The following is a 26,691-nucleotide window of genomic DNA, read 5'->3' on the forward strand; positions in this document are numbered from 1 at the left end:
AAGATGGCTCCAGTGTCGACTGTAATCCTGGTTAAGATGGCTCAATGTAGGCTGCACTCCTGGTTAAGATGGCTCTCGTGCAGGCTGCACTCATGGTTAAGATGGCTCTCGTGTAGGCTGCACTCATGGTTAAGATGGCTCTCGTGTAGGCTGTACTCCTGGTTAAGATGGCTCTAGTGTAGGCTGTACTCCTGGTTAAGGTGGCTCTAGTGCAGGCTGTACTCCTGGTTAAGATGACTCCAGTGTCGGCTGTACTCCTGGTTAAGATGGCTCTAGTGTAGGCTGTACTCCTGGTTAAGGTGGCTCTAGTGTAGGCTGTACTCCTGGTTAAGATGGCTCTCGTGTCGGCTGTCCTCCTGGTTAAGATGGCTCCAGCGTAGGCTGTACTCCTGGTTAAGATGACTCGAGTGTAGGCTGAACTCCTGGTTAAGATGGCTCCAGTGCAGGCTGTACTCCTGGTTAAGATGGCTCTAGTGCAGGCTGTACTCCTGGTTAAGATGGCTCCAGTGCAGGCTGTGCTCCTGGTTAAGATGGCTCCAGTGTCGACTGTAATCCTGGTTAAGATGGCTCAATGTAGGCTGCACTCCTGGTTAAGATGGCTCTCGTGCAGGCTGCACTCATGGTTAAGATGGCTCTCGTGTAGGCTGCACTCATGGTTAAGATGGCTCTCGTGTTGGCTGTACTGCTGGTTAAGATGGCTCTGGTGTAGGCTGTACTCCTGGTTAAGATGACTCTAGTGTAGGCTGTACTGCTGGTTAAGATGGCTCTGGTGTAGGCTGTACTCCTGGTTAAGATGGCTCTAGTGTAGGCTGTACTCCTGGTTAAGGTGGCTCCAGTGTAGGCTGTGCTCCTGGTTAAGATGGCTCTCGTGTCGGCTCTGCTCCTGGTTAAGATGGCTCCAGCGTAGGCTGTACTCCTGGTTGAAATGACTCTAGTGTAGGCTGTACTCCTGGTTAAGATGCCTCTAGTGTTGGCTGTACTCCTGGTTAAGATGGCTCTAGTGTAGGCTGTACTCCTGGTTAAGATGGCTCTAGTGTAGGCTGTACTCCTCGTTAAGATGGCTCTAGTGTAGGCTGTACTCCTGGTTAAGATGGCTCTAGTGTAGGCTGTACTCCTGGTTAAGATGGCTCCAGCGTAGGCTGTACTCCTAGTTAAGATGACTCCAGCATAGGCTGTACTCCTGGTTAAGATGGCTCTAGTGTAGGCTGTACTCCTGGTTAAGATGGCTCCAGTGCAGGCTGTACTCCTGGTTAAGATGGCTCTCGCGTAGGCTGTACTCCTGGTTAAGATGACTCTAGTGCAGGCTGTACTCCTGGTGAAGATGGCTCTATTGTAGGCTGTACTCCTGGTTAAGATGGCTCCAGTGTAGGCTGTACTCCTGGTTAAGATGGCTCTCGCGTAGGCTGTACTCCTGGTTAAGATGGCTCGAGTGTTGGCTGTACTCCTGGTGAAGATGGCTCCAGTGTAGGCTGTATTCCTGTTTCAGATGGCTCTCGCGTAGCTGTTCTCGTGGTTAAGATGACTCTAGTGTAGGCTGCACTCCTGGTTAAGATGGCTCTTGTGTAGGCTGTACTCCTGGTTAAGATGACTCCAGTGTAGGCTGTACTCCTGGTTAAGATGGCTCTCGTGTCGACTGTAATCCTGGTTAAGATGGCTCTAGTGTGGGATGCACTCCTGGTTAAGATGGCTCTAGTGTCGGCTGTACTCCTGGTTAAGATGGCTCTAGTGCAGGCTGCACTCCTGGTTAAGTTGGCTCCAGTGTAGGCTGTACTCCTGGTTAAGGTGGCTCTCGTGCAGGCTGTACTCTTGTTTAAGATGACTCTAGAGTAGGCTGTACTCCTGGTTAAGATGGCTCGAGTGTAGGCTGTACTCCTGGTTAAGATGGCTCTAGTGTCGGCTGTATTCCTGGTTGAGATGGCTCTAGTGTAGGCTGTACTCCTGGTTAAGATGGATCTAGTGTCGGCTGTATTCCTGGTTAAGATGGATCGAGTGTAGGCTCTACTCCTGGTTAAGATGGCTCCAGTGTAGACTGTACTGCTGTTTAAGATGGCTCTCGTGTGGGCTGTACTCCTGGTTAAGATGGCTCTAGTGTAGACTGTAATCCTGGTTAAGATGGCTCCAGTGCAGGCTGCACTCCTGGTTAAGATGGATGTCGTGCAGGCTGTACTCCTGGTTAAGATGGCTCCAGTGCAGGCTGCACTCCTGGTTAAGATGGCTCCAGTGTAGGCTGTACTCCTAGTTAAGATGGCTCTAGTGTAGGCTGTACTCCTGGTTAAAATGACTCTAGTGTCGGCTGTACTCCTGGTTAAGATGGCTCTAGTGTAGGCTGTACTCCTGGTTAAGATGACTCTAGCGTAGGCTGTACTCCTGGTTAAGATGGCTCGAGTGCAGGCTGTACTCCTGGTTAAGATGGCTCTAGTGTAGGCTGTACTCCTGGTTAAGATGGCTCTAGTGTAGGCTGTATTCCTGGTTGAGATGGCTCCAGTGTAGGCTTTACTCCTGGTTAAGATGGCTCTAGTGTCGGCTGTATTCCTGGTTGAGATGGCTCCAGTGTAGGCTGTACTCCTGGTTAAGATGGCTCTCGTGTCGGCTGTACTCCTGGTTAAGATGGCTCTCGTGTAGGCTGTACTCCTGGTTAAGATGGCTCTAGTGTAGGCTGTATTCCTGGTTAAGATGACTCTCGCATAGGCTGTACTCCTGGTTAAGATGGCTCTCGTGTCGGCTGTACTGCTGGTTAAAATGGCTCTGGTGTAGGCTGTGCTCCTGGTTAAGATGGCTCTAGTGTAGGCTGTACTCCTGGTTAAGGTGACTCCAGTGTAGTCTGTACTCCTGGTTAAGATGGCTCTCGTGCAGGCTGTACTCTTGTTTAAGATGGCTCTAGTGTAGGCTGCACTCCTGGTTAAGATGGCTCCAGTGTCGGCTGTACTCCTGGTTAAGATGACTCTAGCGTCGGCTGTACTCCTGGATAAGATGGCACTAGTGTAGGCTGTACTCCTGGTTAAGATGGCTCTCGTGTCGACTGTAACCCTGGTTAAGATGTCTCTAGTGTAGGTTGTACTCCTGGTTAAGATGGCTCTCGTGTCGACTGTAACCCTGGTTAAGATGGCTCTCGTGTAGGCTGCACTCCTGGTTAAGATGGCTCTAGTGTAGGCTGTACTCCTGGTTCAGATGGCTCTAGTGTCGGCTGTACTCCTGGTTAAGATGGCTCCAGCGTAGGCTGTACTCCTGGTTAAGATGACTCTAGTGTAGGCTGTACTCCTGGTTAAGATGACTCTAGTGTAGGCTGTACTCCTGGTTAAGATGACTCTAGTGTAGGCTGTACTCCTGGTTAAGATGACTCTAGTGTAGGCTGTACTCCTGGTTAAGATGACTCTAGTGTAGGCTGTACTCCTGGTGAAGATGGCTCTAGCGTAGGCTGTACTCCTGGTTAAGATGGCTCGAGTGTAGGCTGTACTCCTGGTTAAGATGGCTCTAGTGTAGGCTGTACTCCTGGTTAAGATGACTCCAGCATAGGCTGTTCTCCTGGTTAAGATGGCTCTAGTGTAGGCTGTACTCCTGGTTAAGATGGCTCTAGTGTAGGCTGTACTCCTGGTTCAGATGGCTCTAGTGTCGGCTGTACTGCTGGTTAAGATGGCTCTAGTGTAGGCTGTACTCCTGGTTAAGATGGATCTAGTGTATGCTGTACTCCTGGTTAAGATGGCTCTAGCGTAGGCTGTACTGCTGGTTAAGATGGCTCTCGTGTAGGCTGTACTCCTGGTTAAGATGGCTCTAGTGTAGGCTGTACTCCTGGTTAAGATGGCTCTAGTGCAGGCTGTACTCCTGGTTAAGATGGCTCTGGTGCAGGCTGTACTCCTGGTTAAGACGGCTCTAGTGTAGGCTGTACTCCTGGTTCAGATAGCTCTAGTGTAGGCTGTACTGGTTAAGATGGTCTAGTGCAGGCTGTACTCCTGGTTAAGATGGCTCCAGTGTAGGCTGCAATCCTGGTTAAGATGGCTCTAGCGTAGGCTGTACTCCAAGTTAAGATGACTCTAGCATCGGCTGTACTCCTGGTTAAGATGGCTCTAGTGTAGGCTGTACTCCTGGTTAAGATGGCTCTAGTGTAGGCTTTACTCCTGGTTAAGATGGCTCTAGTGTCGGCTGTACTGCTGGTTAAGATGGCTCTGGTGTAGGCTGTACTCCTGGTTAAGATGGCTCGAGTGTAGGCTGTACTCCTGGTTAAGATGGCTCGAGTGTAGGCTGTACTCCTGGTTAAGATGGCTCTAGTGTAGGCTGTACTCCTGGTTAAGTTGGCTCTAGTGTAGGCTGTACTCCTGGTTAAGATGGATGTCGTGCAGGCTGTACTCCTGGTTAAGATGGCTCTCGTGTCGGCTGTACTCCTGGTTAAGATGGCTCTCTTGTAGGCTGTACTCCTGGTTCAGATGGCTCTCGCGTAGCTGTACTCCTGGTTAAGATGGATCTAGTGTCGGCTGTACTCCTGGTTAAGATGGCTCAAGTGTAGGCTGTACTCCTGGTTAAGATGGTTCTAGTGTCGGCTGTTATTCCTGGTTGAGATGGCTCTCGTGTAGGCTGCACTCCTGGTTAAGATGGCTCTAGTGCAGGCTGTACTCCTGGTTAAATGGCTCTAGTGTAGGCTGTACTCCTGGTTAAGATGGCTCTAGTGTAGGCTGTACTCCAGGTTCAGGTGACTCTCGTGTAGGCTGTACTCCTGGTTAAGATGGCTCTAGTGCAGGCTGTGCTCCAGGTTAAGATGACTCTAGCGTAGGCTGTACTCCTGGTTAAGATGGCTCTAGTGCAGGCTGTACTCCTGGTTAAGATGGCTCTAGTGTAGGCTGTACTGCTCTTTAAGATGGCTCTAGTGTCGGCTGTACTCCTGGTTAAGATGGCTCCAGTGTAGACTGTAATCCTGGTTAAGATGGCTCCAGTGCAGGCTGCACTCCTGGTTAAGATGGCTCGAGTGTGGGCTGTACTCCTGGTTAAGGTGGCTCTAGTGCAGGCTGTACTCCTGGTTAAGATGGCTCCAGCGTATGCTGTACTTCTGGTTAAGATGACTCTAGCGTAGGCTGTACTCATGGTTAAGATGACTCTCGTGTAGGCTGTACTCCTGGTTAAGATGGCTCTAGTGTAGGCTGTACTCCTGGTTAAGATGGCTCTAGTGTAGGCTGTACTCCTGGTTCAGATGGCTCTCGCGTAGCTGTACTCCTGGTTAAGATGACTCTCGCGTAGCTGTACTCCTGGTAAAGATGACTCTAGTGTAGGCTGTACTCCTGGTTAAGATGACTCTAGCGTAGGCTAGTACTCCTGGTTAAGATGGCTCTTGTGCAGGCTGTACTCCTAGTTCAGATGGCTCCAGCGTAGGCTGTACTCCTGGTTAAGATGACTCTAGTGTAGGCTGTACTCCTGGTTAAGATGGCTCTAGTGTATGCTGTACTCTTGGTTAAGATGACTCTAGCGTAGGCTGTACTCCTGGTTAAGATGGCTCTAGTGTCGGCTGTACTCCTGGTTAAGATGGCTCTCGTGTCGGCTGTATTCCTGGTTGAGATGGCTCTAGTGTAGGCTGTACTCCTGGTTAAGATGGCTCTAGTGTAGGCTGTACTGCTGGTTAAGATGGCTCCAGTGCAGGCTGTACTCCTGGTTAAGATGGCTCTAGTGCAGGCTGTACTCCTGGTTAAGATGGCTCTAGTGTAGGCTGTACTCCTGGTTAAGATGGCTCTCGTGCAGGCTGTACTCCTGGTTAAGATGGCTCTCGTGTAGGCTGTACTCCAGGTTAAGATGGCTCTAGTGTAGGCTGCACTCCTGGTTAAGATGGCTCTAGTGTAGGCTGTACTCCTGGTTAAGATGGCTCTAGTGTAGGCTGCACTCCTGGTTAAGATGGCTCTAGTGTAGGCTGTACTCCTGGTTAAGATGGCTCGAGTGTGGGCTGTACTCCTGGTTCAGATGGCTCTCGTGTAGGCTGTACTCCAGGTTAAGGTGACTCTCATGTCGGCTGTACTCCTGGTTAAGATGGCTCTAGTGTAGGCTGTGCTCCAGTTTAAGATGACTCTAGCGTAGGCTGCACTCCTGGTTAAGATGGCTCTAGTGTCGGCTGTACTCCTGGTTAAGATGGGTCTGGTGCAGGCTGTACTCCTGGTTAAGATGGCTCTCGTGTAGGCTGTACTCCTGGTTAAGATGGCTCCAGTGTAGGCTGTACTGCTGCTTAAGATGGCTCTGGTGCAGGCTGTACACCTGGTTAAGATGGCTCCAGTGTAGGCTGTACTCCTGGTTAAGTTGGCTCTAGTGTAGGCTGTACTCCTGGTTAAGATGGCTCTAGTGTAGGCTGTACTCCTGGTTAAGATGACTCCAGCGTAGGCTGTATTCCTGGTTAAGATGGCTCTCGTGTCGGCTGTACTCCTGGTTAAGATGGCTCTAGTGTAGGCTGTACTCCTGGTTAAGGTAGCTCTAGTGTAGGCTGTATTCCTGGTTAAGATGGCTCTCGCGTGGGCTGTACTCCTAGTTAAGATGGCTCTGGTGTAGGCTGTACTCCTGGTTAACATAGCTCTAGTGTCGGCTGACTCTAGCGTAGGCTGTACTCCTAGTTAAGATGACTCTAGCATAGGCTGTACTCCTGGTTAAGATGGCTCTAGTGTAGGCTGTACTCCTGGTTAAAATGGCTCTAGTGTCGGCTGTACTCCTGGTTAAGTTGGCTCAAGTGTAGGCTGTACTCCTGGTTAAGATGGCTCGAGTGTAGGCTGTACTCATGGTTAAGATGGCTCTTGTGTAGGCTGTACTCCTGGTTAAGATGGCTCTAGTGTAGGCTGTATGCCTCTTTAAGATGGCTCTAGTGTAGGCTGTACTCCTGGTTAAGATGGCTCCAGTGTAGGCTGCACTCCTGGTTAAGTTGGCTCCAGTGTAGGCTGTACTCCTGGTTAAGATGGCTCTAGTGTAGGCTGTACTCCTGGTTAAGATGGCTCTCGTGTCGGCTGTATTCCTGGTTGAGATGGATCCAGTGTCGGCTGTATTCCTGGTTAAAATGGCTCTAGTGTCGGCTGTATTCCTGGTTCAGATGGCTCCAGTGCAGGCTCGACTCCTGGTTAAGGTGGCTCGAGTGCAGGCTGTACTCCTGGTTAAGATGGCTCTAGTGTAGACTGCACTCCTGGTTAAGATGGCTCTAGTGTAGGCTGTACTCCTGGTTAAGATGGCTCTCGTGCAGGCTGTACTCCTGGTTAAGATGGCTCTAGTGTAGGCTGTACTCCTGATTAAGATGGCTCTAGTGTAGGCTGTGCTCCAGTTTAAGATGACTCTAGCGTAGGCTGCACTCCTGGTTAAGATGGCTCTAGTGTAGGCTGTACTCCTGGTTAAGATGGCTCTCGTGTAGGCTGCACTCCTGGTTAAGATGGCTCTAGTGTAGGCTGTGCTCCAGTTTAAGATGACTCTAGCGTAGGCTGCACTCCTGGTTAAGATGGCTCTCGTGTCGGCTGTACTCCTGGTTAAGATGGCTCCAGTGTAGGCTGTACTGCTGGTTAAGATGGCTCTCGTGTCGGCTGTACTCCTGGTTAAGATGGCTCTCGCGTGGGCTGTACTCCTAGTTAAGATGACTCTAGCATAGGCTGTACTCCTGGTTAAGATGGCTCTCGTGTCGGCTGTACTGCTGGTTAAGATGGCTCTGGTGTAGGCTGTACTCCTGCTTAAGATGGCTCTAGTGTAGGCTGTACTCCTGGTTAAGATAGCTCTAGTGTCGGCTGACTCTAGCGTAGGCTGTGCTCCGAGTTAAGATGACTCTAGCATAGGCTGTACTCCTGGTTAAGATGGCTCTAGTGTAGGCTGTACTCCTGGTTAAAATGGCTCTAGTGCCGGCTGTACTCCTGGTTAAGTTGGCTCTAGTGTAGGCTGTACTCCTGGTTAAGATGGCTCGAGTGTAGGCTGTACTCCTGGTTAAGATGGCTCTTGTGTAGGCTGTACTCCTGGTTAAGATGGCTCTAGTGTAGGCTGTATGCCTCTTTAAGATGGCTCTAGTGTAGGCTGTACTCCTGGTTAAGATGGCTCCAGTGTAGGCTGTACTCCTGGTTCAGTTGGCTCTAGTGTAGGCTGTACTCCTGGTTAAGATGACTCCAGCGTCGGCTGTATTCCTGGTTAAGATGGCTCTCGTGTAGGCTGTACTCCTGGTTAAGATGACTCCAGCGTAGGCTGTATTCCTGGTTAAGATCGCTCTCGTGCAGGCTGTACTCCTGGTTAAGATGGCTCTCGTGTAGGCTGTACTCCTGGTTAAGATGGCTCGAGTGTAGGCTGTACTCCTGGTTAAGATGGCTCTCGTGTCGGCTGTACTCCTGGTTAAGATGGCTCTCGTGTCGGCTGTACTCCTGGTTAAGATGGCTCTCGTGTCGGCTGTACTCCTGGTTAAGATGGCTCTCGTGTCGGCTGTACTCCTGGTTAAGATGGCTCTCGTGTCGGCTGTACTCCTGGTTAAGATGGCTCTCGTGTCGGCTGTACTCCTGGTTAAGATGGCTCTAGTGTAGGCTGTACTCCTGGTTAAGATGGCTCTTGTGTAGGCTGTACTCCTGGTTAAGATGGCTCTAGTGTCGGCTTTACTGCTCTTTAAGATGGCTCTAGTGTAGGCTGTACTCCTGGTTAAGATGGCTCCAGTGTAGGCTGTACTCCTGGTTAAGTTGGCTCTCGTGTTGGCTGTACTCCTGGTTAAGATGGCTCGAGTGTAGGCTGTACTCCTGGTTAAGATGGCTCTAGTGTAGGCTGTGCTCCTGGTTAAGATGGCTCGAGTGTAGGCTGTACGCCTCTTTAAGATGGCTCTCGTGTAGGCTGTACTCCTGGTTAAGATGGCTCCAGTGTAGGCTGTACTCCTGGTTAAGTTGGCTCTAGTGTAGGCTGTACTCCTGGTTAAGATGGCTCTAGTGCAGGCTGTACTCCGTGTTAAGATGACTCCAGCGTAGGCTGTATTCCTGATTAAGATGGCTCTGGTGCAGGCTGTATTCCTGGTTAAGATGGCTCTAGCGTAGGCTGTACTCCTAGTTAAGATGACTCTAGCATCGGCTGTACTCCTGGTTAAGATGGCTGTAGTGTATGCTGACTCTAACGTAGGCTGTACTCCTAGTTAAGAATACTCTAGCATAGGCTGTACTGCTGGTTAAGATGGCTCTAGAGTAGGCTGTACTCCTGGTTAAGATGGCTCTAGTGTAGGCTGTCCTGCTGGTTAAGATGGCTCTGGTGTAGGCTGTACTCCTGGTTAAGATGGCTTAGTGTTGGCTGTACTCCTGGTTAAGATAGCTCTAGTGTATGCTGACTCTAACGTAGGCTGTACTCCTAGTTAAGAATATTCTAGCATAGGCTGTACTGCTGGTTAAGATGGCTCTAGTGTAGGCTGTACTCCTGGTTAAGATGGCTCTCGAGTAGGCTGTACTCCTGGTTAAGATGGCTCTAGTGTAGGCTGTACTGCTGGTTAAGATGGCTCTGTTGTAGGCTGTACTCCTGGTTAAGATGGCTCTCGTGTAGGCTGTACTCCTGGTTAAGATGGCTCTCGTGTAGGCTGTACTCCTGGTTAAGATGGCTCCAGCGTAGGCTGTATTCCTGGTTAAGATCGCTCTCGTGCAGGCTGTACCCCTGGTTAAGATGGCTCTCGTGTAGGCTGTACTCCTGGTTAAGATGGCTCTCGTGTATGCTGTACTCCTGGTTAAGATGACTCTAGTGTAGGCTGTACTCCTGGTTAAGATGGCTCCAGTGTAGGCTGTATTCCTGGTTAAGATGGCTCTCGTGTAGGCTGTATTCCTGGTTAAGATGGCTCTTGTGTCGGCTGTACTCCTGGTTAAGATGGCTCTCGTGTAGGCTGTACTCCTGGTTAAGATGGCTCTCGTGTCGGCTGTACTCCTGGTTAAGATAGCTCTAGTGTAGGCTGACTCTAGCGTAGGCTGTACTCCTAGTTAAGATGACTCTAGCATAGGCTGTACTGCTGGTTAAGATGGCTCTAGAGTAGGCTCTACTCCTGGTTAAGATGGCTCTAGTGTAGGCTGTACTGCTTTTTTTAGATGGCTCTGGTGTAGGCTGTACTCCTGGTTAAGATGACTCTAGTGTGGGGTGTACTCCTGGTTAAGATGGCTCTCGTGTAGGCTGTACTCCTGGTTAAGATGGCTCTAGTGTAGGCTGTACTCCTGGTTAAGATGACTCTAGTGTGGGGTGTACTGCTGGTTAAGATGGCTCTAGTGTTGGCTGTACTCCTGGTTTAGATGGCTCTCGTGTAGGCTGTACTCCTGGTTAAGATGACTCCAGCGTAGGCTGTATTCCTGGTTAAGATCGCTCTCGTGCAGGCTGTACTCCTGGTTAAGATGACTCTAGTGTAGGCTGTACTGCTGGTTAAAATGGCTCTGGTGTAGGCTGTACTCCTGGTTAAGATGGCTCTCGTGTATGCTGTACTCCTGGTTAAGATGGCTCTAGTTTAGGCTGTACTCCTGGTTAAGATGGCTCTCGTGTAGGCTGTACTCCTGGTTAAGATGGCTCTCGTGTATGCTGTACTCCTGGTTAAGATGACTCTAGTGTCGGCTGTACTCCTGGTTAAGATGGCTCTCGTGTCGGCTGTACTCCTGGTTAAGATGGCTCTCGTGTAGGCTGTACTCCTGGTTAAGATGGCTCTTGTGTAGGCTGTACTCCTGGTTAAGATGGCTCTAGTGTAGGCTGTACTGCTCTTTAAGATGGCTCCAGTGTAGGCTGTACTGCTGGTTAAGTTGGCTCTAGTGTCGGCTGTACTCCTGGTTAAGATGGCTCTAGTGTAGGCTGTACTCCTGGTTAAGATGACTCCGGCGTCGGCTGTATTCCTGGTTAAGATGGCTCTCGTGTAGGCTGTATTCCTGGTTAAGATGGCTCTCGTGTAGGCTGTATTCCTGGTTAAGATGGCTCTCGTGTAGGCTGTACTCCTGGTTAAGGTGGCTCTCGTGTAGGCTGTACTCCTGGTTAAGATGGCTCTCGTGTCGGCTGTATTCCTGGTTAAGATGGCTCTCGTGTAGGCTGTACTCCTGGTTAAGATGGCTCTCGTGTAGGCTGTATTCCTGGTTAAGATGGCTCTAGCTTAGGCTGTACTCCTAGTTAAGATGACTCTAGCATAGGCTGTACTCCTGGTTAAGATGGCTCTAGTGTCGGCTGTACTGCTGGTTAAGATGGCTCTGGTGTAGGCTGTACTCCTGGTTAAGATGGCTCTAGTGTCGGCTGTACTCCTGGTTAAGATGACTCCGGCGTCGGCTGTATTCCTGGTTAAGATGGCTCTCGTGTAGGCTGTATTCCTGGTTAAGATGGCTCTCGTGTAGGCTGTATTCCTGGTTAAGATGGCTCTCGTGTAGGCTGTACTCCTGGTTAAGGTGGCTCTCGTGTAGGCTGTACTCCTGGTTAAGATGGCTCTCGTGTCGGCTGTATTCCTGGTTAAGATGGCTCTCGTGTAGGCTGTACTCCTGGTTAAGATGGCTCTCGTGTAGGCTGTATTCCTGGTTAAGATGGCTCTAGCTTAGGCTGTACTCCTAGTTAAGATGACTCTAGCATAGGCTGTACTCCTGGTTAAGATGGCTCTAGTGTCGGCTGTACTGCTGGTTGAGATGGCTCTGGTGTAGGCTGTACTCCTGGTTAAGATGGCTCTAGTGTCGGCTGTACTCCTGGTTAAGATAGCTCTAGTGTAGGCTGACTCTAGCGTAGGCTGTACTCCTAGTTAAGATGACTCTAGCATAGGCTGTACTGCTGGTTAAGATGGCTCTCGTGTAGGCTGTACTCCTGGTTAAGATGGCTCTAGTGTAGGCTGTACTCCTGGTTAAGATGACTCTAGTGTGGGGTGTACTCCTGGTTAAGATGGCTCTCGTGTAGGCTGTACTCCTGGTTAAGATGGCTCTAGTGTAGGCTGTACTCCTGGTTAAGATGACTCTCGTGTGGGGTGTACTCCTGGTTAAGATGGCTCTAGTGTTGGCTGTACTCCTGGTTAAGATGGCTCTAGTGTAGGCTGTACTCCTGGTTAAGATGACTCTAGTGTAGGCTGTACTCCTGGTTAAGATGACTCTAGTGTAGGCTGTACTCCTGGTTAAGATGACTCTAGTGTCGGCTGTACTCCTGGTTAAGATGACTCTAGTGTGGGCTGTACTCCTGGTTAAGATGACTCTAGTGTGGGCTGTACTCCTGGTTAAGATGACTCTAGTGTGGGGTGTACTCCTGATTAAGATGGCTCGAGTGTAGGCTGTACTCCTGGTTAAGATGACTCTGGTGTAGGCTGTCCTCCTGGTTAAGATGACTCTAGTGTAGGCTGTACTCCTGGTTAAGATGACTCTCGTGTGGGCTGTGCTCCTGGTTGAGATGGCTCTAGTGTCGGCTGTACTCCTGGTTAAGCTGACTCTCGTGTGGGGTGTACTCCTGGTTAAGATGGCTCTATTGTAGGCCTCACAGTCAGTGGCTGTGAGTATCAAACAACCTGACTCCTCCCTCCTAAGATTGATTTCCTGAGAGGTGTGAATGTAATTCAGTGAGATGAAGCCCCGCCCCACAGAGCTGGCAATCATTCAGGACTGCAGCCAATCGCAAGGGACCTGAAACAGCTGTTAATCAAAGTGATTATCGAAGGCTGAGGCCTGTCTTCGAAACATAGAAAGTTACGGCACAGAAGGAGGCCATTCAGCCCATCGTGACCGTGCCGGCCAAAAAAGAGCTATCCAGCTTAATCCCACTTTCCCGCACTTGGTCCGTAGCCCTGTGGATTACGGCTCTTCAGGAGCACATCCAGGTACTTTTTAAATGAGTTGAGGGTTTCTGCCTCTCCCATCCTCTCAGGCAGTGAGTTCCAGACCCCCACCACCCTCTGGGTGAAAAAAATTCTCCTCAGCTCCCCTCAAATCCTTCTACCGATTACTTTAAATCCATGACCCCTGGTTACTGACCCTTCTGCTAAGGGAAATAGGTCCTTCCTATCCACTCTATCCAGGCCCCTCATAATTTTATACACCTCAATTAAATCTCCCCTCAGCCCCCTCTGTTCCAGCCCTGGCAACATCCTCGTAAATCTCCTTTGTACCCTCTCGAGTGCAAACACATCCTTCCTGTAATGTGGTGACCAGAACTGTACACAGTACTCAAGCTGTGGTCTAACCAGTGTTTTATACAGTTCCAGCATAACCTCCCTGCTCTTATATTCTATTGTAAACAATTTTACAACACCAAGTTATAGTCCAGCAATTTTATTTTAAATTCTATGCCTTGGCTAATAAAGGAAAGTATCCCGTATGCCTTCTGAACCACCTTATCTACCTGTCCTGCTACCTTCAGGGATCTGTGGACATGCACTCCAAGGTCCCTCACTTCCTCTACACCTCTCAGTATCCTCCCATTTATTGTGTATTCCCTTGCCTTGTTTGCCCTCCCCAAATGCATTACCTCACACTTCTCTGGATTGAATTCCATTTGCCACTTTTCTGTCCACCTGACCAGTCCATTGATATCTTCCTGCAGTCCACAGCTTTCCTCCTCACTATCAACCACACGGCCAATTTTTGTATCAAACTTCTTAATCAAGCCCCCCACATTCAAGTCCAAATCATTAATATATGTCACAAAAAGCAAGGGACTGAGTACTGAGCCCTGCGGAACCCCACTGGAAACAGCCTTCCAGTCTCTCTCTCTCTCTCACTCTCACACTCAAGTCTCTCTCTCTCTCTCACACTCTCACAGACGAGTCTCTCTCACTCTCTCTCTCTCTCACTCTCATAGACCAGTCTCTCTATCTCACTCTCACAGACCAGTCTCTCTCTCTCACTCTCTCACAGACCAGTCTCTCTCTCTCTCTCTCACTCTCTCACAGACCAGTCTCTCTCTCTCTCTCTCTCAGACCAGTCTCTCTCCCTCTCTCTCTCTCATAGACCAGTCTCTCTCCCTCTCTCTCTCTCATAGACCAGTCTCTCTCTCTCTCTCTCTCTCACTCTCTCACAGACCAGTCTCTCTCTCTCTCTCTCTCTCACTCTCTCACAGACCAGTCTCTCTCTCTCTCTCTCACAGACCAGTCTCTCTCTCTCTCTCTCTCTCACACAGACCAGTCTCTCTCTCTCTCTCTCACACAGACCAGTCTCTCTCTCTCTCTCTCTCTCTCAGACCAGTCTCTCTCTCTCTCACTCTCACTCTCACAGACCAGTCTCTCTCTCTCTCTCTCTCTCTCTCTCATAGACCAGTCTCTCTCTCTCTCTCTCTCTCACAGACCAGTCTCTCTCTCTCTCTCTCATAGACCAGTCTCTCTCTCTCTCTCTCTCTCTCACAGACCAGTCTCTCTCTCTCTCTCTCTCTCTCACAGACCAGTCTCTCTCTCTCTCTCTCTCTCTCACACACTCTCTCTCTCTCTCTCACAGACCAGTCTCTCTCTCTCTCTCTCTCTCTCTCTCTCACAGACCAGTCTCCCTCTCTCTCTCTCTCTCTCTCACTCTCTCACAGACCAGTCTCTCTCTCTCTCACTCTCTCACAGACCAGTCTCTCTCTCTCTCTCTCTCTCTCAGACCAGTCTCTCTCTCTCTCTCTCTCTCTCTCACAGACCAGTCTCTCTCTCTCTCTCACAGACCAGTCTCCCTCTCTCTCTCTCTCTCTCTCTCACTCTCTCACAGACCAGTCTCTCTCTCTCTCACTCTCTCACAGACCAGTCTCTCTCTCTCTCTCTCTCTCTCTCTCACTCTCTGACAGACCAGTCTCTCTCTCTCTCTCTCTCTCACAGACCAGTCTCTCTCTCTCTCTCACACAGGCCAGTCTCTCTCTCTCTCTCACACAGGCCAGTCTCTCTCACTCACACTCTCACAGACCAGTCTCTCTCTCTCTCTCTCTCACAGACCTGTCTCTCTCTATCTCTCTCTCACTCACAGATCAGTCTCTCTCTCCCTCTCTCTCTCACTCTCACTCTCACAGACCATGAAGATCGAGACAACATCCAGGCTTGGGCTGATAAGTGGCAAGTAACATTCGCGTCAGACAAGTGCCAGGCAATGACCATCTCCCCTTGACATTCAATGGCATTACCATCGCCGAATCCCCAACCATCAACATCCTGGGGGTCACCATTGACCACAAACTTAACTGGACCAGCCATATAAATACTGTGACTACAAGAGCAGGTCAGAGGCTGGGTATTCTGTGGTGAGTGACTCACCTCCTGACTCCCCAAAGCCTTTCCACCATCTACAAGGCACAAGTCAGGAGTGTGATGGAATACTCTCCACTTGCCTGGATGAGTGCAGCTCCAACAACACTCAAGAAGCTCGACACCATCCAGGACAAAGCAGCCCGCTTGATTGGCACCCCATCCACCACCCTAAACATTCACTCCCTTCACCACCGGCGCACAGTGGCTGTAGTGTGTACCATCCACAGGATGCACTGCAGCAACTCACCAAGGCTTCTTCGACAGCACCTCCCAAACCCGCGACCTCTACCACCTAGAAGGACAAGGGCAGCAGGCGCATGGGAACAACACCACCTGCACGTTCCCCTCCAAGTCACACACCATCCCGACTTGGAAATATATCGCCGTTCCTTCATCGTCGCTGGGTCAAAATCCTGGAACTCCTTCCCTAACAGCACTGTGGGAGAACCTTCACCACACAGACTGCAGTGGTTCAAGAAGGCGGCTCACCACCACCTTCTCAAGGGCAGTTAGGGATGGGCAATAAATGCCGGCCTCGCCAGCGACGCCCACATCCCATGAACGAATTTTAAAAAAACAAGTCTCTCTCTCTCTCTCCCTCTCACACTCACACACTCTCACAGACCAGTCTCTCTCTCTCATAGACCCAGTCTCCCTCTCTCTCTCTCACAGACGAGTCTCTCTCTCTCAAAGACCAGTCTCTCTCTCTCTCTCACACTCTCACAGACCAGTCTCTCTCTCTCTCACTCTCACAGACCAGTCTCTCTCTCTCACTCTCACAGACCAGTCTCTCTCTCTCTCTCACTCTCACAGACCAGTCTCCCTCTCTCTTTCTCACACTCTCACAGGCCAGTCTCTCTCTCTCTCTCTCTCTCTCACTCTCACAGACCATGAAGATCTGGACAATATCCAGGCTTGGGCTGATAAGTGGCAAGTAACATTTTGCGCCAGACAAGTGCCAGGCAATGACCATCTCCAACAAGAGAGAGTCTAACCACCTCCCCTTGACATTCAATGGCATTACCATCACTGAATCCCCAACCATCAATATCCTGGGGGTCACCATTGACTAGAAACTAAACTGGACCAGCCATATAAATACTGTGGCTACAAGAGCAGGTCAGAGGCTGGGTATTCTGTGGTGAGTGACTCACCTCCTGACTCCCCAAAGCCTTTCCACCATCTACAATGCACAAGTCAGGAGTGTGATGGAATACTCTCCACTTGCCTGGATGAGTGCAGCTCCAACAACACTCAAGAAGCTCGACACCATCCAGGACAAAGCAGCCCGATGGATTGGTACCCCATCCACCACCCTAAACATTCACTCCCTTCACCACCGACACACTGTGGCTGCAGTGTGTACCATCCTCAGGATGCACTGCAGCAACTCGCCAAGGCTTCTTCGACAGTACCTCCCAAACCCGCGTCTTCTACCACCTAGAAGGACAAGAGCAGCAGGCACATGGGAACAACACCACCTGCACGTTCCCCTCCAAGTCACACACCATCCCGACTTGGAAATATATCGCCGTTCCTTCATCGTCACTGGGTCAAAATCCTGGAACTCCCTATCTAACAGCACTGTGGGAGAACCTTCACCACACGGACTGCAGTGGTTCAAGAAGGCGGCTCACCACCACCTTCTCAAGAGCAATTAGGGATGGGCAATAAATGCCGGCCTCGCCAGCGACGCCCACATCCCATGAATGAATAAGAAAAACTCAGTCTCTTTCTCTCACAGACCAATCTCTCTCTCTCTCACACATACTCTCACAGACCAGTCTCTCACTCTCTCACAGACCAGTCTCTCTCTCTCTCTCACAGACCAGTCTCTCTCTCTCTCTCACAGACCAGTCTCTCTCTCTCTCTCACAGACCAGTCTCTCTCTCTCTCTCTCACAGACCAGTCTCTCACTCTCTCACAGACCAGTCTCTCTCTCTGTCTCACAGACCAGTCTCTCTCTCTCTCTCACAGACCAGTCTCTCGCTCTCTCTCACAGACCAGTCTCTCACTCTCTCACAGACCTGTCTCTCTCTCTGTCTCACAGACCAGTCTCTCTCTCTGTCTCACAGACCAGTCTCTCTCTCTCTCTCTCTCTCATACTCACACAGACCAGTCTCTCTCTCTACTCTCACACACTCTCACAGACCAGTCTCTCTCTACTCTCACGCCCTCTCACAGACCAGTCTCTCACTCTCTCTCTCTCACTCTCACAGACCAGTCTCTCTCTCTCTCTCACACACTCTCACAGACCAGTCTCTCTCTCTCTCACACAGACCAGTCTCTCTCTCTCTCTCTCTCACTCTCACAGACCAGTCTCTCTCTCTCTCTCTCTCACAGACCAGTCTCTCTCTTTCTCTCTCTCTCTCACAGACCAGTCTCTCTCTCTCTCTCTCACACTCTCACAGACCAGTCTCTCTCTCTCTCTCACACTCACACAGACCAGTCTCTCTCTCTCTCTCTCTCTCACACTTTCACAGACCAGTCTCTCTCTCTCTCTCTCTCTCTCTCTCTCACACTCTCACAGACCAGTCTCTCTCTTGCTTTTTGTGGTATATATTAATTATTTGGACTTGAATGTGGGGGGCTTGATCAAGAAGTTTGCAGCTGATACAAAAATTGTCCGTGTGGTTGATAGTGAGGAGGAAAGCTGTAGACTGCAGGAAGATATCAATGGACTGGTCAGGTGGGCAGAAAAGTGGCAAATGGAATTCAATCCAGGGAAATGTGAGGTGATGCATTTGGGGAGGGCAAACAAGGCAAGGGAATACACAATAAATGGGAGGATACTGAGAGGTGTAGAGGAAGTGAGGGACCTTGGAGTGCATGTCCACAGATCCCTGAAGGTAGCAGGACAGGTAGATAAGGTGGTTAAAAAGGCATAAGGGATACTTTCCTTTATTAGCCGAGGCACAGAATATAAGAGCAGGGAGGTTATGCTGGAACTGTATAAAACACTAGTTAGGCCACAGCTTGAGTACTGCGTACAGTTCTGGTCACCACATTACAGGAAAGATGTGATTGCACTAGAAAGGGTACAGAGGAGATTTATGAGGATGTTGCCAGGACTGGAGAATTTTAGCCATGAAAGAAAGAGGGATGAGATCCTGCAGGTTGAGTTTAAGGAGTTAGGAAAAAGACTAATAAGCAGGACCTCAAAGGTAGTAATCTCCAGATTAGTGAGTATAGAGATAGGAGGATAGAGCAGATGAATGCGTGGCTGGAGAGGCGGTGCAGGAGGGAGGACTTTAGATTCCTGGGGCATTGGGACCGGTTCTGGGGGAGGTGGGACCTGTACAGGCCGGACGGGTTGCACCTTAACAGGGCCGGGACCAATATCCTTGCGGGGAGGTTTGCTGGTGCTGTCGGGGAGGGTTTAAACTAGCTTGGCAGGGCGATGGGAACCTGAGTGTGGAGTCAGATGGGATCAAGTCAGAACTGGAAATGGAAGGCAGAAAATTAGTGAGTGAGTCTGGAAGGCAGAGGGAACAAAGGTTAGAAAATAAACAACAGAGGAGTTTGGCAGTCCTTGAATGTATTTATCTCAATGCAAGGAGTATAGGAAATAAGGCGGATGAGCTGAGGGCACAGATTGACACGTGGCAGTGCGATATCTTAACTATTACAGAAACGTGGCTTAAAGAGGGGCAGAAATGGCAGCTCAATGTCCCTGGTTACAGGGTTTTCAGACGTGATAGAGAGGGGGATAAAAAAGGAGGGGGGGTGGCAATTTTGGTAAATTAAACAATTACAGTTGTGAGGAGGGATGATATTTTAGAAGGAGCATCAAATGAGGCCTTATGGTTTGAGCTAAAGAACAAAAAAGGGGCAGTCACACTGCTGGGAGTGAACTATAGACCCCCAAACAGTCAGAGGGAGATAGAGGAGCAAATATGGAGGCAAATTTCTGAGAAGTGCAAAAACAATAGGGCAGTAATGGGAGGGGGTTTCAACAACCCTGATATTAACTGGGATACAATCAGTGTGAATGATATAGAGGGCGCAGAATTCTTAAATTGCATACAGGAGAATTTTTTTTGCCAGTATATAGCAAGCCCAACGAGGCGGGGTCATAGAGTCATAGAGTTATACAGCACGGATAGAGGCCCTTCGGCCCATCGTGTCCGCGCCGGCCATCAAGCCCTGTCTACTCTAATCCCATATTCCAGCATTTGGTCCGTAGCCTTGTATGCTATGGCATTTCAAGTGCTCATCCAAATGCTTCTTGAATGTTGTGAGGGTTCCTACCTCCACAACCCTTTCAGGCAGTGAGTTCCAGACTCCAACCACCCTCTGGGTGAAAAAGTTCTTTCTCAAATCCCCTCTAAACCTCCCGCCTTTTACCTTGAATCTATGTCCCCTTGTTATAGAACCCTCAACGAAGGGAAAAAGCTCCTTAGTATCCATCCTATCTGTGCCCCTCATAATTTTGTACACCTCAATCATGTCCCCCCTCAGCCGCCTCTGCTCCAAGGAAAACAAACCCAATCTTCCCAGTCTCTCTTCATAGCTGAAGCGCTCCAGCCCTGGTAACATCCTGGTGAATCTCCTCTGCACCCTCTCCAAAGTGATCACATCCTTCCTGTAGTGTGGCGACCAGAACTGCACACAGTACTCCAGCTGTGGCCTAACCAGTGTTTTATACAGCTCCATCATAACCTCCTTGCTCTTATATTCTATGCCTCGGCTAATAAAGGCAAGTATCCCATATGCCTTCTTTACCACCTTATCTACCTGTTCTGCCGCCTTCAGGGATCTGTGAACTTGCACACCAAAAGTGGGGGGCAGTTCTGGATTTAGTTTTAGGGAATGAGCTGGGCAGGTGGAAGGAGGATCAGTGGGAGAGCATTTTGGTGGGAGTGATCATAATACAGTTAGTTTTAGCATAGATATGGAAAAGGACAAAGACAGAGCAGGAGTTGAAGTTTTCAATTGGGGAAAGGCCAATTTTACTAAACTGAGAAGTGATTTAGTAGAAGTAAACTGGAAACAGCTACTTGAAGGTAAATCAGTGTCAAAGCAGTGGGAGGCATTCAAGGGGGAGATTCAAGGGGTTCAGAGTAAACATGTTCCCACAAAGAAAAAGGGTGGGACTGTCAAATCTAGAGTCCCCTGGATGACAAGGAGTATACAGGGTAAGATAAGACAGAAAAAGAAAGCCTATGATAGACATCGGGAACTCAATACTACGGAAAGCTTAGAGGAGTACACAAAGTGCAGGGATGAAGATAAAAAGGAAATTAGGAAAGCAAAGAGAGGGCATGAAAAAATATTAGCAGGTAAAATCAAAGAAAACCCAAAGATGTTTTATAAATACATAAAGAGCAAGAGAATAACTAAGGAAAGAGTAGGGCCTATTAGAGACCAAAAAGGTAACCTGTGTGTGGAGGGGGAAGATGTGGGTCTGGTTCTTAATGAATACTTTGCTTCTGTCTTCACAAAGGAGAGGGACGATGCAGAGATTATAGTTAAGGAGGAGGAGTGTGAAATATTGGATGGGATAAACGGTGAGAGAGGAAGTATTAAGGGGATTCGCATCTTTGAAAGTAGATAAATTACCAGGCCCGGATGAAATGTATCCCAGGCTGTTAAGAGAAGCAAGGGAGGAAATAGCGGAGGCTCTGACCATCATTTTCCAATCCTCCCTGGATACAGGCGTGGTGCCGGAGGATTGGAGGACTGCTAACGTTGTACCATTGTTTTAAAAGGGAAAAAGAGATAGACCGAGTAATTATAGGCCAGTCAGTCTAACCTCAGTGGTGGGCAAAATATTAGAATCAATTCTGAGGGACAGGATAAACCGTCACTTAGAAAGGCACGGAGTAATCAAGGACAGTCAGCATGGATTTGTTAAGGGGAGGTCGTGTCTGACTAACTTGATTGAATTTTTTGAGGTGGTAACAAGGAGGGTCGATGAGGGTAGTGCAGTTGATATAGTCTACATGGATTTTAGCAAGGCCTTTGACAAGGTCCACATGGCAGATTGGTTAAAAAAGTACAAGCTCATGGGATCCAAGGGAAAGTGGCAAATTAGATCCAAAATTGGCTCAGTGGCAGGAAGCAAAGGGTAATGGTCGACGGGTGTTTCTGTGACTGGAAGGCTGTTTCCAGTGGGGTTCCACAGGGCTCAGTACTAGGTCCTTTGCTTTTTGTGGTATATATTAATGATTTGGACTTAAACATAAGGGGCATGATTAAGAAATTTGCGGATGACACAAAGATAGGCCGTGTGGTTGATAGTGAGGAGGAAAGCTGTAGACTGCAGGAAGATATCAATGGACTGGTCAGATGGGCAGAAAAGTGGCAAATGGAGTTCAATCCGGAGAAGTGTGAGGTAATGTATTTGGGGGGAGCAAACAAGGCAAGGGAATACACAATAAATGGGAGGATACTGAGAGCTGTGGAGGAAGTGAGGGACCTTGGAGTGCATGTCCACAGATCTCTGAAGATAGCAGGACAGATAAGGTGGTTAAGAAGGCAGATGGAATACTTTCCTTTAATAGCTGAGGCATAGAATATAAGTGCAGGGAGGTTATGCTAGAACTGTACAAAATATTGTGTACAGTTCTGGTCACCACATTACAGGAAGGATGTGATTGTACTAGAGTGGGTACAGAGGAGATTTACGAGGATGTTGCCAGGAGTGGAGAATTTTAACTATGATGACAGATTGGATAGGCTGGGGTTGTTTTCCTTGGAACAGAGGAGGCTGAGGGGAGATTTAATTGAGGTGTATAAAATTATGAGGGGCCTGGATAGAGTGGATAGGAAGGACCTATTTCCCTTAGCAGAGGGGTCAATAACCAGGGGGCATAGATTTAAAGTGATTGATAGAAGGATTAGAGTGGAAATGAGGAAAAGATTTTTCACCCAGAGGGTGGTGGGGGTCTGGAACTCACTGCCTGAGAGGGTGGGAGAGGCAGAAACCCTCAACTCATTTGAAAAGTACCTGGATGTGCTCCTGAAGTGCTGTAACCGACAGGGCCACGGACCAAGTGCGGGAAAGTGGGATTAAGCTGGATAGCTCTTTTTCGGCCAGCACGGACACGATGGGCCGAATGGCCTCCTTCTGTGCCGTAACTTTCTATGATTCTCTCTCTCTCACAGACCAGTCTCTCTCTCTCACACACTCACCCTCTCTCTCTCACAAACCAGTCTCTCTCTCTCTCTCTCACACACACTCACCCTCTCTCTCTCTCACAAACCAGTCTCTCTCTCTCTCTCTTTCACAGACCAGTCTCTCTCTCTCTCTCTCTCACACAGACCAGTCTCTCTCTCTCTCTCTCACACACACTCACCCTCTCTCTCTCTCACAAACCAGTCTCTCTCTCTCTCTCACACAGACCAGTCTCTCTCTCTCTCTCTCACACACTCACCCTCTCTCTCTCTCACAAACCAGTCTCTCTCTCTCTCTCTTTCATAGACCAGTCTCTCTCTCTCTCTCTCTCACAGACCAGTCTCTCTCTCTCTCTCTCTCTCTCACAGGCCAGTCTCTGTCTCTCTCTCTCTCACAGACCAGTCTCTCCCTCTCTCTCTCTCACAAATCAGTCTCTCTTTCTCTCTCTCACAGACCTGTCTCTCTCTCTCTCTCTCACAGACCAGTCTCTCTCTCTCTCTCTCTCTCTCTCACAGACCAGTCTCTCTCTCTCTCTCTCACAAACCAGTCTCTCTCTCTCTCTCTCTCACAGACCAGTCTCTCTCTCTCTCTCTCTCTCTCTCACAGACCAGTTTCTCTCTCTCTCTCTCACAGACCAGTCTCTCTCTTTCTCACACTCTCTCTCTCTCTCTCACAAACCAGTCTCTCTCTCTCTCTCTCTCTCTCACAGACCAGTCTCTCTCTCTCTCTCTCACAGACCACTCTCTCTCTCTCACAGACCAGTCTCTCTCTCTCTCTCTCTCTCACACAAACCAGTCTCTCTCTCTCTCTCACACACTCTCTCTCTCTCTCTCTCACAAACCAGTCTCTCTCTCTCTCTCTCTCTCTCTCTCACACACTCTCCCTCTCTCTCTCTCACAAACCAGTCTCTCTCTCTCTCTCTCACAAACTTTTCTCAAGAGAGAAATCAGGAGGGCAAAAAGGGGACATGAGATTACTTTGGCAGATAAGGCAAAGGAGAATCCAAAGAGCTTCTACATATACATAAAGGGCAAAAGAGTAACTAGGGAGAGAGTAGGGCCTCTTAAGGATCAACAAGGTCATCTATGTGCGGAACCACAAGAGATGGGTGAGATCCTGAATGAATATTTCACATGGGTATTTATGGTTGAGAAAGGCATGGGTGTTAGGGAACTTGAGGAAATAAATAGTGATGTCTTGAGGAGTGTACATATTACAGAGAGGGAGGTGCTGGAAGTCTTAATGCGCATCAAGGTAGATAAATCTCTGGGACCTGATGAAATGTATCCCAGGACGTTATGGGAGGTTAGGGAGGAAATTGCGGGTCCCCTAGCAGAGATATTTGAATCATCGACAGCAACAGGTGAGGTGCCTGAAGATTGGAGGGTAGCAAATGTTGTGCCTTTGTTTAAGAAGGGCGGCAGGGAAAAGCCTGGGAACTACAGACCGGTGAGCCTGACATCTGTAGTGGGTAAGTTGTTGGAGGGTATTCTGAGAGACAGGATCGACAGGCATTTGGAGAGGCAGGGACTAATTAGGAACAGTCAGCATGGTTTTGTGAGTGGAAAATCATGTCTCACGAATATGATTGAGTTTTTTGAAGGGGTAACCAAGAAGATAGATGAGGGCTGTGCAGTAGACGTGGTCTACATGGACTTTAGCAAAGCCTTTGACAAGGTACCGCATGGTAGGTTGTTACATAAGGTTAAATCTCATGGGATCCAAGGTGAGGTAGCCAATTGGATACAAAATTGGATTGACGACAGGAGACAGAGGGTGGTTGTGGAGGGTTGTTTTTCGGACTGGAGGCCTGTGACCAGCGGTGTGCCTCAGGGATCGGTGCTGGGTCCGCTGTTATTTGTTATTTATATTAATGATTTGGATGAGAATTTAGGAGGCATGGTTAGTAAGTTTGCAGATGACACCAAGATTGGTGGCATTGTGGACAGTGAAGAAGGTTATCTAGGATTGCAACGGGATCTTGATAAATTGGGCCAGTGGGCCGATGAATGGCAGATGGAGTTTAATTTAGATAAATGTGAGGTGATGCATTTTGGTAGATCGAATCGGGCCAGGACCTACTCCGTTAATGGTAGGGCGTTGGAGAGAGTTATAGAACAAAGAGATCTGGGAGTACAGATTCATAGCTCCTTGAAAGTGGAGTCACAGGTGGATAGGATGGTGAAGAAGGCATTCAGCATGCTTGGTTTCATTGGTCAGAACATTGAATACAGGAGTTGGGATGTCTTGTTGAAGTTGTACAAGACATTAGTAAGGCCACACTTGGAATACTGTGTACAGTTCTGGTCACCCTATTATAGAAAGGATATTATTAAACTAGAAAGAGTGCAGAAAAGATTTACTAGGATGCTACCGGGACTTGATGGTTTGACTTATAGGGAGAGGTTGGATAGACTGAGACTTTTTTCCCTGGAGAGTAGGAGGTTTCGGGGGGGATCTTATAGAAGTCTATAAAATAATGAGGGGCATAGATAAGGTAGATAGTCAAAATCTTTTCCCAAAGGTAGGGGAGTCTATAACGAGGGGGCATAGATTTAAGGTGAGAGGGGAGAGATACAAAAGGGTCCAGAGGGGCAATTTTTTCACTCAAAGGGTGGTGAGTGTCTGGAACGAGCTGCCAGAGGCAGTAGTAGAGGCGGGTACAATTTTGTCTTTTAAAAAGCATTTGGACAGTTACATGGGTAAGATGGGTATCGAGGGATATGGGCCAAGTGCAGGCAATTGGGACTAGCTTAGTGGTATAAACTGGGCGACATGGACATGTTGGGCCGAAGGGCCTGTTTCCATGTTGTGAACTTCTATGATTCTATGAAACCAGTCTCTCTCTCACAGACCAGTCTCTCTCTCTCTCTCTCTCAGATCAGTCTCTCTCTCTCTCACACACTCTCACAGACCAGTCTCTCTCTCTCTCTCTCTCACAGACCAGTCTCTCTCTCACAGACCAGTCTCTCTCTCTCTCTCTCACAGACCAGTCTCTCTCTCTCACACACACTCTCTCTCTCTCACACAGACCAGTCTCTCTCTCTCACACACACACTCTCTCTCTCTCACACAGACCAGTCTCTCTCTCTCACAGACCAGTCTCTCGCTCTCTCACAAACTAGTCTCTCTCTCTCTCACACACACACACTCTCTCTCACAGACCAGTCTCTCTCTCTCTCACAGACCAGTCTCTCTCTCTCTGACTTTCCCCGGCCATGTGTACAATTATTTCCCCTTTTCTCAGTCAGCCTTTGTTCACATTCCGAGTGTTTCCCTCATTTATCGGTTTAAGCTCGGATTGACCGAACCCGATACTCTCAGACTGTGGCCGTGCCGATCAAATCCAAACCAATTCAGTTATTGCAGCGATCAAACCCGGAATACTCACATCCAGTCCAGCCGGCACCGCCAACTCGCCGCCACTGACCCCGAAAGCAAAATGATTTCTTTTATCCAAACACTGCTCCCCCGCCCCGAAAGGGGATTGATCCTGAAGCCAGTCCCCGAATCCGCAAACATCCAGCAGCGCCATGTCCAGAGATCACTTCCCCAACCAACGCCTGGCAGTGAAACTGAAAGTAACCGGTTACAGCAAATGAAACTAACCCGGTCTGGGACTGGGGTCTGGGGATTGGGGACAGGGGTCTGGGATAGGGGACTGGGGTCTGGGACTGGGGATTGGGGTCTGGGGTCTGGGATTGGGAACTGGGGTCTGGGGTCTGGGACTGGGGACAGGGGTCTGGGGATTGGGGACAGGGGTCTGGGACAGGGGTCTGGGACTGGGGACAGGGGTCTGGGGATAGGGGTCTGGGACTGGGGTCTGGGACTGGGGATTGGGAACTGGGGTCTGGGGTCTGGGACTGGGGACTGAGGTCTGGGACTGGGGATTGGGAACTGGGGTCTGGGGTCTGGGACTGGGGACAGGGGTCTGGGGATTGGGGATTGGGGTCTGGGACTGGGGACAGGGGTCTGGGACTGGGGTCTGGGGTCTGGGATCAGAGGCTGGGATCTGGGAACAGGGGCTGGGGTCTCGGGACTGTGTCTGGGGTCTGGGGACTCGGGTCAGAGGACCATGGGACAGTGACTTGGGATTGGGATTGGGACAGTGACACTTAGATACAGAGTAAAGCTCCCTCTACACTGTCCCATCAAACACTCCCAGGGCAGGTACAGATCAGAGTCTGCAATGAAATGTGATTGAAAACACAACCTTCACAGGAGTAATCCTCCCAGCAACAAGTCACGTCAGCAGAGGGACTAATTCTCATTGCTTCCTTTTCACCGAACCACTAACATTGGAGAAAAAGGGGCAGTTTGCCAATCCTGCACATCCTGCACTGAGAGAATCAGTGCTGCAGTGTCTCTGATACACACTCCCATCGAACGTACCTCCCCACGCTATCCTCTATCCTCACACTCGTCCCTTAGAGAACAGGGTGAATTAGTGGGAGGATTC

The 26,691-nt window shown here is 49.3% G+C and overlaps 1 protein-coding gene across 1 annotated transcript in view; it reads right to left on the minus strand.

Annotated features, from left to right (window-relative positions):
• Nucleotides 1-26,424, minus strand: part of LOC137309840 (proteasome subunit beta type-8-like) — a 199,366-nt gene extending 172,942 nt beyond the window's left edge. Inside the window, exon 1 of the mRNA XM_067977856.1 lies at nt 25,624-26,424. Coding sequence (XP_067833957.1) covers nt 25,624-25,767 — 144 coding nt within the window. The 5' untranslated portion in view covers nt 25,768-26,424. The remainder of the gene's footprint in view (nt 1-25,623) is intronic.
• Nucleotides 26,425-26,691: the final 267 nt, after the last annotated feature.

This window comes from Heptranchias perlo, unplaced genomic scaffold (assembly GCF_035084215.1).
Source record: "Heptranchias perlo isolate sHepPer1 unplaced genomic scaffold, sHepPer1.hap1 HAP1_SCAFFOLD_183, whole genome shotgun sequence".
Taxonomy (NCBI): Eukaryota; Metazoa; Chordata; class Chondrichthyes; order Hexanchiformes; family Hexanchidae; genus Heptranchias; species Heptranchias perlo.